At 41.8% G+C, this 15,490-nt stretch overlaps 1 protein-coding gene across 3 annotated transcripts in view; it reads left to right on the top strand.

Moving 5' to 3' along the window:
* Nucleotides 1–2,935: 2,935 nt before the first annotated feature.
* myh11b (myosin, heavy chain 11b, smooth muscle) overlaps nucleotides 2,936–15,490 on the top strand; it is a 33,301-nt gene continuing 20,746 nt past the window's right edge. For all 3 annotated transcript variants that reach the window (XM_080519735.1, XM_080519734.1, XM_080519736.1), the window contains exons 1-4: nucleotides 2,936–3,031; nucleotides 6,779–7,143; nucleotides 7,577–7,733; nucleotides 13,480–13,507. In XM_080519735.1, the coding sequence (XP_080375861.1) occupies nucleotides 6,802–7,143; nucleotides 7,577–7,733; nucleotides 13,480–13,507 (527 nt within the window). In that variant the 5' untranslated portion in view covers nucleotides 2,936–3,031; nucleotides 6,779–6,801. The remainder of the gene's footprint in view (nucleotides 3,032–6,778; nucleotides 7,144–7,576; nucleotides 7,734–13,479; nucleotides 13,508–15,490) is intronic.

The raw sequence follows: 15,490 nt of genomic DNA, 5'->3' as shown, positions 1-15,490 counted from the left end.
AAGTCAAACGAAATAACGGGATTAAAATGATGAAAACATAAATATTAACACGGCCGTGCTTTTCAGAACAGGCCAACTTTCATGGCACCGGCTACCGGGTGTTCTTTTAAAAACGGCCTATATAAGCAGAGGAAGTTGAACAATGGCTCGTGATTGTTCGGTTGGCAAGTTGCCGTGTAATTGGTGGCATTTCTTCTGTGTATAAATGAGTCGGGTGTTAAAGCGACAGCTGTATAAATAGTTCTGAATGCAGCGGACTTTTGACTGCAGCCGAGTGAACTGATGTTTGCCCCCGGGCTCAAATTAGAATGCAATTGCATTCCAGCAGGGTCAAACATATCCACAAACATATTTTCTCTCCAATAGATGTCCTTGTATGGACATGGGGGTGAAAAAAAAAAAAACAACACACCGAACGTGCTGCATGCCGAAGATGATCATCTGGTTTCTGGACCACATGAGGTGTCCATATGTGAGATGTGTATTGTGGGCATGCATTTCATAGTAAAATGCACTCAGGATTAAAATTTTTGCTTTACAGCATTCTGAAAAAAAAAAAAAAAAAAGCATCTTTCCACCTCTTTAGTGGGTTTGACTGACTGCAGCTCACAGTTGGCTCCGTGCGTCTCCTCCATCACACTCCAGACCGTTCTCAGTTTAATTAACTGCTCTGAGGAGGCGATCAGGACTCCTTCTCTTTAGTCTCACATAACTGGGGGAGGGAGAATGCTTTGGCTGAAGTTAAGGTTCCGACTTATTCTGTGAACATATCAAGTTTTTTTTTTGTTTGTTTTTTAAGGTTTTCTCCTCCCTTCTCCTGACATGGGTTGCATTACATCATGTTAACCCCTTTTCTTACCTCAAAGTTCTCATCAAGGGACCAGTTTGATAAAAATTGCAACGTTATTTAGGTTTAAAAAAAAAAAAGTAGGAGATTACTGTGTTTCTGTGGTCTATTAGTGATTTACAGGTTGTGCAGTTATGCAGCTTTTATCTATTAAACCTGTACTCTTGCTTTTTTTTTTTTTTAACCAAGGAAATTTGAAATAGTAGCACCATTAGGTAAATTCAAGCTGACAGTTGATAGTGTACCGTAGAGATTAGAGTAACATAAATCAGATCACTGCTGTGCATTGCAACAAAAATAAATCCTCCGAGGACCTGCGTGCCCTCACACTGACGGCGTTCCACTTTCCCTGCAAACTCCTGCAGCATTGAACAGTTACAAGCCAGCTCGATACACTGCGGAGGCTCTCTCTGACAGGTTCTCTATGAAACCTGCTGTAAACGGCACGTCGAAGACGAGCACAGGTAAATAATCAAGAGTTATCCCCACACAAGCATGTTTGTTTGAACAATGCTGTTGCCGTTGGACCATATTTAGTCACTGGGGCCTGGGGCGGTTGCCGGCGCACGACGTTTGAAAGTAACACAGAAAGCTGACGAGATTCCATACAGAGCCCACTCTCCTTATATGGCACACACTGCAACAACCTCTCTGCTCAGTGTATCAGCTCCTCCACTCCCCTCCCTCCTCCTCCTCCCTGCTCCTCATCATCCCAGGACGTCTCCCTCAGCCCCTCGCTCTGAGGGTTTTCTTCCCGTCGTCGTCGTCCTCGAACTGTGGAGGTGGACAGGAACAACTTGGAAGGACCTTCATGTTGGTCTTTGGTCTGTCATTGAGTTCCTTGCACACACACATAAACACATTTAGACACACACACACACACATCAATGCAGTGCTGTGACTCTGGCACTAAACAGGCCACAGCTATCAAGCAGCAGCTTGATTTATTGCGGCAAATAGAAGAGTGTCCTTATATAGGAAGTTCCATTGGGAAGAAGCAGGAGGGATGCAGCGGGAGTGGGTCTGGATGTTTGTCGTGGAATGCCATGTGCGTAACGATAGGAGACGCGTGCGGGATGTCCATACCAACACACACACACACATTGAAAGAAAGTCCCATTCGCTGTGTAGATTGTGACTAATCTTCTCGAGGGAAACTCTCTGGAGAGGCTGCAGTAAAAGGGGACTCCTGTCTGGGGGACAGCTGGTTTGCCTTATGAGGAGTGGGAGCTCATTGCTCATTCTCAACCCAACAGGGTGCGGGGACTTAAAGCTCACATTGCTTCACTCCTTAAGTCTCTTTTACATACTTATAGATATGTTGCGTAGCTATAAAATGTTGAAAACGCAGTACATTCTGAAATCACATGGATTTTATGGCGCTGGAATCTCAAATGTTGAGTTTGAGGCCAGTGTCTGGTCAAGATGAACAATTCAAAAGTAAGGAAACATGACTTTTAGGCAATATTTAAATGACCTGGTTGGAAATTGTAGTTATGTTCACTTATAGGTAATTTGTTTGGAACATGCATTTTTTGGAAGTGCAGAAGATGTGAGTATGTAGGTTGCAAAATTACATCCAACAGCTTTTTCTTCTGCTACTGATTTATGTTTTTGCAACAGAAATGCAAGTTTGTTTGTTTGTTTGTGGGGATTCTTTGTCTTTCTCAGCTTCAATCGCACAACAATTATATACTGAATGAAATGATACTGGCCAATATATTTTAGATTAATTAATTCTAGGATAATAACTTAAGCCATAAACTTTGGGCATTGCATAGATTTTCCTCAAAATATGAGAAGATAGATGTCTGGGGGGTTCCACTCTGTGAAAAATCCCAAAGTACAATGAAATACTTAACATTTCAATATGACGTCCCATTTCAGGTATTAAACCTGTAGGTGTATGCAGTGCGCATGTCTGCTGCCTCCTGCTCCTCCTGGATGCTGCTGGAGGAGGATGAAGAGGAGGAGGAGGAGGAGGAGGGAGGAGAGGAGGAGGAGGACCAGCCAGTGCAGCTCCACCCTCTCACTACAGTGCTGAGTTTAAATGGTAAGCTTTTGAAATTGACGGGGGCCATTTGGACTGTTTGCCTCTTGGAGTACCTCGCCAGCGCCTCCTCCTCCAAACCTTTTAACTCTCCAAACCCAAAGCTGCCCTGAACACACGTTTCTTCACCTTATGTGAGTATAACCTTTCCTAGAGAAGACCCATGGAGTGCATCTGTCAAACTCTGCCTAACTCACACTTTATGTTTGTGTTGTTTTCCTGCACAAACTGCCTTCAGTGATTATATGTTGTGGTTTCTCTGTGAGCCTCATTCATAAGGTAAAACTTTGTAATAGTGTCTCTGTTTTGCTTCGCTTTCATTGATAAAAAGCTGAATGAAAATAGATAGTATAGGCAATAAATTAATTGTACATCATTTAACAATTGTATGAAATCATGTTTTCATTTGAAAGAAAGTGCAGTAATATCAATGTTCAAGAGGTGAGCAGAACCACTGTTACTGTATCACTGCAGTATATTACCTATGCTATAATTATTTTTTCAGATTTATTATAAATAGCAACTTCCCAGGTTTTCAGAAATTAGTAAGCAGCCTAGAGTATAGTACATATAGTGAATAAGAGGAAATCATGTCCAGTTATGTAAGCAGAAGTGTCACTATGTTGTTTCTCTTTTTCCAAATGTGGTGTCACTAAGCTGCTGTTTGTCAAGCATGTTGAACAATGAGCTGCAGCTCGTTTCAGATTGTACATATGAAACTTGTCGCATGGTTTTTAGGTTTATATACAAGTGTGCTTTCTGTGATTGTGCAAGTAAATAGACTCTATGTTTTTGCAGCTAAGCTCGACCTTTTTACAACTTTGCTCCAACCTGGATACAGACGGCCTGCCAAGTCTGTGAGGGGGATTTTTGTTAATCCAAAGAAACACTGACATTACACTTGATTACTCCGATACAAACTGTGCATACTTTGAAAGCAGTGAAGCAGCTCGGAGAAACCCAGAGAGTTCCTGCTTTCAGCTGATCTGCTCTCACTTATCATTTTCTACCTCGAGACGTCTTGAACAGGGAAGGAAGTCGTGAGTTCACAGTTTATTTTGTTGTCTTATCTGCATTAAAACGTGTCTCACAGTGGCTGTTCCTGATGTCAAAGCCCGAAGAGCAATAAGTGTTTATTTGTGTAAACTCTGGTTGGACTAGTTTCATACTGTAATATTAATCATCTTGCAAAAGCATAGAAATCCTCCTTCTGGATCGGAGTTTATTAATAAGACAGTAACTGGAAGTATGTTTGTGAAACGTGTAGGAGAGGAAATGAGTAAAATCATTCAAGGGACCAGTAGGTTGACCTCTTCTGACCACAAATAGAAAGGTCAGTCAGTCTCCTGGGTGACATTTCCACCAGTTTGTTATTATTCACAGTATCGGATATATTGGACGATTCATTATTTATATTTAACTTTTTTCTTCTTTTTTTTTTGGATTAATGATCAGGACTACAGATTTTGATTTTTTAGGGGGGGGGGCCAATACCAAATGTTGTGTAACGGTTAGCACTGCCACATCACCACCAAATCAAATCAGGGCTTTGGGAGGATTTCTGTGTGGAGCTTGCATGTTCTCCCTGTGTGGGTTTCCTCCAGTACTCTGGTTTCTGCCTCCAGTCCAAAAACATGTACTGGACGTTAATCGGCAAACCGAAATAGCCTGCAGCCCATAGTTCAGCTCTCAGCGATCCTGAAATTAGATAAAGTGACATAGAAAACGGATTGCCCATTAAAAAATATGCAATTTAGAATATATCTATCGGTGATTGTTCTGTGACAAACTGCCGACCTGTTCAGTCCCCGTGTTTACTTGCATTCGGCTGGTTGAGACCTTAACAACTGGATACAGACGTATTAGAGATAAATAAATTACTCTGTGCATTATCGGAAATCGTGAATCAAAATCAGCACAATTACAAAAAATAAAAAATAAAAGTTTCATGTGTGACGGTAAACAAGTGATGATGAGGAATTGAATGAAGAGCCATATAGTGACTCTTTGAGCTTTGTGTGGGCCGCGAGCCACACCGCCCTTCGAGGCTTCAGTCTTAACCTGCTAACCTGTCAGCCACACTTCAGTCGGCGGTCTTCAAGACACACCGGCTGAGCGGCCGCCGTGTTGCCACAACATAAAGTGAGAGGGAAGGCTTTAGCGAGACATTAAGCTGAGTTGGTGAGAAAAGCTAAAGGCAGTGAAGAGGAGCACCTTGATTGGCTGCACATGCTTTAACATGGTGGGGTATTTACTTTTTGTTAACAGACATGTCTGATCGTCGAGGCATCAGCAGCTACTTTCACTGTTTCATTACACGTGGATTCAACTCCCCAGACTCATCCACCTTGTGTGTGGGGTTTTTCTTTTTCTGACAAACTGGAAGTGTCTGCCTCTGTCTCACTTTGATATTTACAAAATATCTTTTGGCAGTTTCTGGGTGGTTTGGTTTGGCACATCCCAGGGGAGCGTTTATGAGCTTTCTCAAGGCCGATTAGGAGCTTTTCCCTCGTGGTTCCCATTCCATTAAACTGTGTGCCAGTGTCAGTGTACAGACAGGTGGAGGAGTCTGCGGACAAGTTTGTCTGCACATTAGGACATTTGTGATCACTTCACTATACACCCTCTGGATGACATTTCTTTAGCTGCAGTTCCTGTTATTTAGCACACAGCTTAAATTTGACATATTGCACATGACCTATGCCTGTTTGCATTTTGCATTACCTCCCTTCTGCAGGTACCACTCCCAAACACTTGTCCATGACCAGGCCATTGGTTGCATTTAAAAATGGATGCCGCTGAGGGCCCATGTGAAGCATGACTGTTAAAGCCCCTCGGGCTGTCTGCCTCGCTGTTATCATTTTGAAGTAAACGACAAGACCGGCAGGAGACATACTATTCCCTATAAGGGCTTTGTTTGGGAGTTCACTTGCCCTGCTGTTTAGGTCCGCAGAAAAGAGCCCTGCTCCAGAGAAGGGGCCCTTATATGGTCATCACAGCACGAGACTGAATCCTCCTCACAGGAGACAGAGAGAGAGAGAGAGAGCAGGAGGTGGAGGGGGGGAAAGGCACGGGAAAAATGGATGTTGTCAATTAGGCAATGACTAAATGATTGAGTATTAATTCTTTGTGGATATTTCAGATAAAGCTGTTGACTAACTATAGGGCCCCTTTGGTAAGACGTGCATTCAAATCAATTATCCACCCTCAGTTTTCCATGTACAGTGCAGCAGGGAGGGGAATTGTTTGTGCGTTTCCCTTGTGGTGTGTGTGAAAGTGTAGGATCGAGGGTGGGGGGGGGGGGGCTGGAGGTCTGTGAGAATGGCTGCTCTCTGGAACTCCCCAATGGATAAAACATGTTAACTCTTTGAGTTATAACCACATCCAGCAGGCAGCTTCATTCACATGTCTCAAGCAGTCACGCGCACACTGAACGCACCGTGCAGTTGATGTTGTGTATAAAGTGATGCTCATCCACCCATCGCCTACTAGCAATGGCTTTAACTACGTTCATTTGGTCAACTCTCAATTAGAAGGATGCAGGTTTGATTCCTCATGTTGAAGTGTACCTGAGCAAGACGCTGGAACCCAAATTGTTCCCCATGGATGGATTGAGGCCATTGAATCGCTGCTGCCTCCATTGCTGTGTGAATAGGCGAAGATTATTCACAGTGTAAAACCCTTTGCGGAGTGCTGAAGCAGTGGAAAAGTGGTATATAAGTGAAATCCATTTACCGCATTTAAATGCAGTATTAAAATTCTTTGGACTTTCATCTTTGTTTCCATCCGGACATGCTTTCTTCTCTTTAGCCTCTGTTTTTCCTTTGGCCGTTCCTCCTTCATTTCTTTTTAACTTCTACTTCCTATAATGTCCTCGACAGCTGGCCCTCCACCTTAAGCCACGATGTCCAAGAAGGCCCCAAGCGAGGATGAGAAGTTCCTCTTTGTGGACAAAGATTTTCTGAACAGCCCCATGGCCCAAGCCGACTGGGCCGCCAAGAAGCTGGTGTGGATCCCGTCGGAGAGGCATGGCTTCGAGGCCGCCAGCATCAAGGAGGAGCACGGCGACGAGGTGCTGGTGGAGCTGGCCGATAACGCCAAGAAGATGACCGTCAACAAGGATGACATCCAGAAGATGAACCCGCCCAAGTTCAGCAAGGTGGAGGACATGGCCGAGCTCACCTGCCTGAACGAGGCCTCGGTGTTGCACAATATCCGAGAGAGGTACTTCTCCGGGCTTATTTATGTAAGTATTCAGCAAAAAACACCCCAAAATTTACTGAAATAATCTTCACAAAAACATTTATGGAAGACTCCATTTGGAAGTCTCTTCATATACAAATAATGGAATAATCAAAGGTTGTGCTTTTCTTGGAAAAACCATGAAAATGTATTTGAGATTGTTTATTTCAATTTATTAGTAAATTTCTATTAAATTGAGTGTGAACATGGGAAAAAAGGCACGTTACTTCCATTTAATGTCGTTTACCTTAATGTCTCAAATGTCACTGTCAGAACATACTATTTATAGGTCTAATTCTAATGTTATGGTTTATTTGCGTAAGCCCCCCCCCCCAAAATGACATGTTGTGAATTAACTTTGCTATACAACTATAGTCATCATTCAATTCAGGCAGAAACTGTGCAAACGCATAAAATCTTTCATATTCTTCTGTCAGACGTACTCCGGCCTGTTCTGTGTGGTGGTGAATCCCTACAAAATGCTGCCCATCTACTCAGAGAAGATCATTGACATGTACAAAGGGAAGAAGCGACACGAAGTCCCTCCTCACATCTACTCTATTGCTGATAACGCCTACAGAAACATGATGCAAGGTACTCTTTCTTTGTTTTTCCTGGTTTCCCTCATTAAACTGCTCTTCCGTTGCAGGAACGTGCAAATTCAGTTACCCGAGGACTTTATTAGTTAATTACCACCATGTTAGGTCTCCATTATACTGGCCTACAAGCTTGTCTCCCTTTCCCAGAGCCTTTTCTTTTTTCCCCCATTTCAAGAACAAGTCTAGGTGATTTTGTCTATTTGGCCTTTCCAGGAGTTTCATTTCAAGAAAAATTATATTGAATGATTGACTATAAGGAACCTCACACGGAGCACCAAGTACTTTCAAATGAAGTCAGATCTCATCGCTTTTACATACTCAATCCATTTCTCCCAGCTCCTGTTATAGTTTTCTTTTTCTATCTTGAGGGAAAAGGATGTCCAGTGATTTTGGGTGATGGGTGTGATCCACCAACACTGCACAATGGATCCTTTCTTAGCGCATATATTGGCGGATTGCACAGCACTAAAGGTTAGAGTTACATATAGGCATAGGCAGCGCAATCGACAATCTTTGCGCAGATAACAGATCCATTATTTGCGCAGCATAGTCGGTAGTTCTCAAATCACCCAAAACCACTTAACAAGGATATTTTTTCCATGACATGAATCTCACACACAACGTCAATCCACTCATCGAATGATGACAAAGTACAACAGAATAAGTCCCTCACACTGTACATCTGAGAGCCCAGTGTGGCCGAGCTGTGGTATCAGCTGTCAGAGGCCCTTCATCTCTGTTGTGTGGACAAAGTGGTTAATATAAACCACACATGTCCACTGCTGCCAGGCTGAAACTTTTGAAAGCAGAGCTGTGTTTTTATGTCCTGCAGGAAGCTCATACCTCCATCTGTCTGTTCTGCTGCAATCTCACGACATAACGAAGTTGGTTTTTACAACAATATAAAAATAACCATAATGAAATAATATTTTACGGCCTGTTTAAGATTAAATGTCTCATAGAAGTGACGATCGTGGCTCTGGCAGCGTGGTGCTTACAGTAAATGGCTTCAGGCCGCAGTGGCTCGTTTCCCATGGAGTCGGGTTCTGCTGTTTCCAGGAGGTCTCGTCCTACTCGTTGGACTTCGTGTTGACGTGAGGACATTCCCTCGGAGGAGTTGACATCTGGAGTGAGAGATGGACGGAGGGCAATAAAACATTTCCTGTTTCAGAAACCCCTTCTCTCAGTCAAAATGCCAACTTTTCTTTTTGTTTTTAATCAGTCTCAATAACACTTTATTCTCTCGGAGATTGTATGTCAGTGCTTCTGTTTAACTAGTTTGGATGGGGATGTTTTGACAGGACTTACACTAAGTTGGATGTTTATTGTGAGGAGAATTTTAAAGGAATTTGTGTAAACTACACGGGTTGTTTGAGAAACTAAAAAACACACTTTAATGAATGATAATATGCTCTGTTACCACTAAATCAAGGTGTGATTTTAGTTTAAAAAGAAATGCAAGCACATTTTAGACATTGAATATATGGTTAATGAAAGAGCCAATGATCCACGGATGAAAGCTTTCACTTGGGAAATGTATATTTCCTCTCTGTCTTTGAGGAAATTCTAAACTTTATTGGTTCTGGCTTGCTTGAAGGGCTACTAGATTTATGACTTCATTAATCTGAATAAATATCTGCCTGGGGTATCAGCTCAAACGCGCTTAGCTTGATTCGCTCACATTTTTTCATCCTGAATCATCCATTCATTTCTAATAACTTATGTCATATAACAGTGTTTCCCATCATTTTTCTGCTCCTTAACTGTCAAATGTCCACACATACCATACTGCTCACACCACATTTCTCAGTCAGGATGATTTAAGGAAGAAATACACAACCTATGAATTTACTTTATGAGCAGCTCCTTTTCCTGTACATTATCAGTTAAATCGCTGATCATCCGTTCTCTTCAATGCAGCTTTTTAACAATTGAGAGTCACAAGGAGCTGAGTCCAGCTGACTAGGACTGAAGACAGGTCATCAGTCCATCGCATGATAGACAGACAGTCACACACACACACACACACACACACACACACACTGGCAATGTGGAGCAATCATCCTCAAATGCATGTTTTTGATTGTGCAAGGAAGTCCTCAGAGAAAACCCATTTTGTATATTGGAAATGTGCTTCTTTTTAGGCATGTTTTATTGTAATATTCTCTAATGCTGAAAAACCAGCTCACATATTTGACCTCTGCTCTTTAAGTAACTAAAACAAAAAAACAGTGCAGCTGGGAAGTCAGACACTTTCCATTTGGGAAAGTCCCACTTCCTGGTTGGAAACTTTCACACGATAACAAGAAACAGCCTAAAGGTCCACCAAGCAGTCCCTCATTTGAGACAACAAAAAAGAAATGACATTTGTAAGGTCAATATTAGTAATGCTTTCTTGTTGAAGTTATCATGACTATCGACACACTTTAGGCTGATTCATTCTTAGTGATGATAAATCAATGTCTGTATCAGTGGAGTAGATTTTCATCAACTCAAGTGTGATGCGTTCACCATCTTGCCCTGTCAACAACACGGTGTATGAATGATTGTGTCTGCGAATGTGTTATAGTGATGGATCGTGTAAAAGTGAGTTTGTACTGCTGAAGCCCTAAAATATGACATATGTATAATAATTAAAGTCCACCTACAGTGGCGTCAGTGCTGCCATAAATAAATGCGAAACTTCTGCCATACTTCTTAATTTTGTAACTTGCTTTTTATCACGGTAAATCTAAATTGTCTTGCTCTTTGTGCTTTCAGAACATATGAAAGTTTATACTGCAGTATACAGTATGCAGTCTTTAATTGACATGAGCGTCAATGGACATGAACTCAGCGCTGCCCCCGACGTGGTACAATAGCCTCACTGGCTATATATTGAATTCGGGCAAGACTTAGTGTTTTATTATGTTGATCTATAATATGGATTATTTTACAAGCAAAGATAGTAAATAAAAGTGGAAAACATTAAGAAATATAAAGAAACGTCCCCCTATAGTTTTCCATTTGTATGCGATTACGCAATCTGCGGTGAGGCAAATGTCAGAATATTCATAATTTTTTTAAATGTATAATTATTTGTTTTTAATCGTCCATGCCTAACCTGACCACATGACCCTCATTCTGATATATGATCCTTTGACATCAGATTAAATAATAGCAATGCGCTTCGTTTCCTCGTATACTTTGGCAGTTGCGTCCTAATATTTCGTCAGGTCTTTGAAGACACAGCTTTATGAGTCGTCCCACTTAAAAGCTGCTGTTACCGATACAGTGTATGTATATGGGAGGGTTCTAGGTTTGACCACACCGGTACACAGGATGAGCAGTGTTTACCGCCACAGCGACGACATGTAAACTCTGTGTCACAAGTAAACAAGAAGGGGAAGGATGGCGCGGTGTTTGTGGGAGTGTTTGGATTGCACTTCTCCACCACGTCCTGGCAGAACTTCACCTACAGCTGCAAGCTCAGAGACACTTTTCAGTTCTATTGGACAAACACACACTACCCTGTGTGCACAAGGAAAAGTGTGTGTATTCACTGGCTAAATATTTGCTCAGACTCATGATATATGAAATGACAATAGATATTTAGGTTTCTGGGCCACCCATTCAGCTTCAAAGTGGCAGGTAAAAGAAATGACATCATAACATGTGATACAAAAACAACATATATATGCCTTGAGTTGTTGATTTTAAGTCAAGTTGTTCCACCTGAACTAGGAGCAATACTGGGAATATTCGGGGTAAACCACACTTAACCAAAAGCATGTCACTGGGTTGTGGGAGGAAACAAGGGACATGCAAACCCAATGCACAAAGATCCCGACTGTGATTTTAACCCAGATCTCATACCGGTGAGACAACAGGGTTATATCTGGGGTTTTTTTTTTTTTTTTAAATAAGAAGAAGAAAAATCACACATCATGTACAGAGATTTCCAGTATTTTCAACTTTGATTTGATTGGCATTGTCATCTATTATTCACATATTCTATCCAGAAAGTACTATTTTCCGGAAAACTATTAAAAAAATGATGTTTCTCTAAGAACTGAGAGGATTCAGGGTGATCTGGGATGTTGGTACTAAACGTGCACACCTCTCAACCCTCTGTAGGTCTTCTTTAAAAAATAATAACTATGGCTGGCAGGGAGTTGTTACTGTTGATCTACTGCTGGGGTTTCCCACGAAGTTGTGCTTGAGGATGCAGGATACTCCACAATGAATGTTGTTGCATGAACAATTCATATGTTAGAGTGGAAGTGGTGCATAACAGCAGCAAATCCTGATAACTCTCCTAAGCTCTGAAGCATTCTTCTTTAAATCTTGGCTGAAGTCCCAGTGCTGTGAAACCGTACTTTGAAGTCCAGGAGATAAAAAAAAAAAGTGAAATTCCCGTGGGGTGTTTGTTGTTCCCTGCAGCAGATGACTGACATGCCGTTCTCCCAGTGAGGGTCGAGGGTCTCGCAATCCTTTGTAATCTAATTACTTTCCATGACCTAATCGACATCGCTGGAATATTCTTGATACTTGTGCAAAGACCAGCTTCTCTTTTCTGCGTCTCATTCGTTGAAGTAAAAAGCTGCATTGATGCTGGATATTTTAGAGAAAAACACAGATCTGACCACCTTTTGTCACGGCGTCTTCACCATTTGCTTCAGTCTCTCTGTTTCTGCCTTAATTAGGAAGTGCAGAGAGGGAACAGGCTGCATCTTGTGGGTGTGCAAGTGTGGGGAATGAAGCCAGAAAGCCGAGAGAGGAAAAAAAACCAACATAAAAAAACAGCATCCCAACTTGTTTACAGTTCAGGCTGGGCACTGTGAGTCTGTGTGTGCACATGCATGTGCAAACGTTTGCACCAAAATGCACTAAAAATACAAAAAATGATGAGCTGTGATCTGTCCAGGATGTTCAAAGTCCTGGCCGGGACTTTCTATGTGGAGTTTTTGCATGTTCTCCATGTGTGTGTATGTGGGTTTCCTCCAGGTACTGTACGCTTTCCCTCCCTCAGCCTGGTAACCTGCTTGTGAGGTTAATTGATGATCCTAATCTGCCCTGAGTTGTGAATGTGAGTGTGGCTTCGTCAGTCCTCTTGCTGTGACTCAGTCCAGTTGACATTTGACAAACTGCTTTATAAAATGTAAGGGAGTGTCGGATGTCGGTGTTTTGTTAATCGCTCTGCTCAGCGGCGGCGTGTCCTTTGAGAAGCAGCATCAGAGAACACTTGATGCTCTGTGGTCAAAAACAGGACAGCAAAGGTATTTCGTTATCAACAGCTTGACCCACACTCCCCAAGAGGTGGTTCATAACGGAGGATGCAGTCACAGTCTGACCTTACATGGACTTGTTGTGTCGTCCACAGAGAATTTCTGGAGCCAGTGAAATGTTCAGAATTGATTTTCATGGGAAATCAAAGTGCTTCTGGGAGCTGCAGTTTTCTGAGGCACGGGGGAGATTTTGCAAATCATTCCATTTCCAGCAGGCGACATAAATATATATATACATATATATATATATATATATATGACAGCAGGCTAACTATTATTTCTGGAGAAAGGCCTGTGGTTTTACTTGAGTAAACTTTGCTACTGTGCATGTGAAACATGAGAGGAAGTGGAGGGTAGAAAGTAGAGTTTTTGGGGTTTGACGTGTTCTTGTTATGACTTATTAAACAAGTTTGTGGAAGCTGTCATGAACTGAACCGATTGTTTTTCTCTACTTTTTTTTTTTCTTTTCTACAGATCGCGAGGATCAGTCTATTCTCTGCACGTAAGTCGAAATCCTCTTCAAAATTGTCATTTTTCTTCACCTGAACCTGCATGAAGTGACGCTGTACCTGCCCGTGTGGAAGAACAGTTACGTAACGTTTGAATAAACGCAGTCTCACAGTGAGATGCTCCTCACAGTGACGCTGCCTGGTTTTAACCTCCAGCGACAATGTGAAGTGACTTCTTTTTTCTGTTTTTTCTTGTCACATTTTGTTTTCTGTGTGGTTGGGTAGTGTTGAGATGGGACGTGCATTCATGCTTTCGCAGCGCTCCCAGAGGACTTGAGGCCTCGCTCTCCTCTCAGACCTTTTGGTCAGGAAGTCTGCCCTGATGGAAGAACCAGATTAGCTCTTCTTGTTTGGGCTCCTTTTTTTTTTTTTTTCCCCTGTTTATTTACTTTGAACTAATTATTGAGAGCTTTGACGACACGAGATGACTTATCATGCAGGGACAAACGTGTTTGAATTGGTCTGAACATCACAGCAAAGTCTTTTTTTATTTTTTTTGTCTCATTCACACAATCAATTGAATTCTAAAAATGTGTTTCAATTAAACAGTAGTTTTACCCTCCGCATGCTAATTTTAATGAGGATTTATTCACAGAAACTGAAAGAAAACAGTATTTGGGAAAAGGCTTCCCCCTCAACCCCAGACTTGTCCTGTTTCTGTTCCACCTCTGAAGCTCTTTAGCGCCCCCCAGGGGAGGTCCACCCCACACTTATTACTAAACATTCTTTATTTTTCAGACAACTTCTAATTTTTCCTACAAATTTACATCCAATGTGTTCATTTCAGTTCAATATTAGTTTACATATGACGGGAAATTGCTGACTCTTTTTCAATAATATTTTCTTTTCTTTTTCTTTTTTTTACCACCAACAAGAATGTAACCAGCCTGCAACAAGGAGACAGCACCACACAGTGATTACATAACAGACATTGAGACAAACAGTCAGCGAAGGAGCTCATTGATCGTGACGTTTGAGACAGGAAGAACGTGTAGCATCGTGGGTGAGAGATAAACAGACAGCAGCATATTTCCCATCCGCTGTCTATTTTAGGTCTGAAATTATAAAAAAAAAAAAAGAAGAAGAAAAAAAAATCCCCTCAAAGACCATAAATGGTTCAAAGGACTACTTATTTCCCTTTTAGTACAGTTTCAATCACCTTTTCTTGTTTTACCCGTGGATTTTACAGTCATAAATCGACTGGAGGTGATATAAAGCTAATTCTACTTAAGTAAATAAAGATCACATGTATAGTCAGAGAGAGAGAAGGATACGTCAAGCGCTGCACAGGAGGCCACAGTGTAAGATCACTTATCACAAACGTTTCTCCTCAGTCCAGGATGCTTCGTTAAATGGACTGATTAGCATCACTACTTTTTATCTTGGAGTGAACTGATTTGAACTTGCTGCTCGACATCCAGTATGAGGGGAGGAAGGAAAAAGGCTTTTCCCTTCTTCTACTTGTTAGGGAATCTTTCATGTCGACTTCCAGCAGAAATAGTCCAAACGATGAGCCGCAGGTCATGAGAAAAGCAGATGAGAAATTGGTGAGAACACTAACACAATTCCAGGTGTAAGATTTGGTCGTTTGATGGACGGAAAGGCAAATGAGGTGATATCTTTGATTGTTGTTTAAAATCCGTCTTAAGCTCAGGTTTGAACAATTGCCACCTCGCCTGAGTGTGACCGCGACAACTGGCACCGCAACACCACAAAACAAGAGATTAAAGTTCCATCCACACCTTCCGTTGAGTCCATACTTAAGCCTTTTCCCTGCAGACTGATGCTGCAACAATGAAAGTTTGACACTCGTTTGATATTCTCCCAACATTGTCCCGTTTGCATGAACATTGAATAAAGGCATCTGATCACTGGAATCTCAATCTGTACGAGCTTTTATAGACGTAGGCGGAAGCTATTGAGCAGAATAATCAGGTGAGACACACAAAGAGCAGAGCAGAAGAGACTTGTACCGA

Source organism: Blennius ocellaris (assembly GCF_963422515.1).
Source record: "Blennius ocellaris genome assembly, chromosome: 3".
NCBI classification, from domain to species: Eukaryota; Metazoa; Chordata; class Actinopteri; order Blenniiformes; family Blenniidae; genus Blennius; species Blennius ocellaris.
The sequence above is the reverse complement of the archived record's forward strand: the minus strand, read 5'-3'. Positions and strand labels throughout refer to the sequence as shown.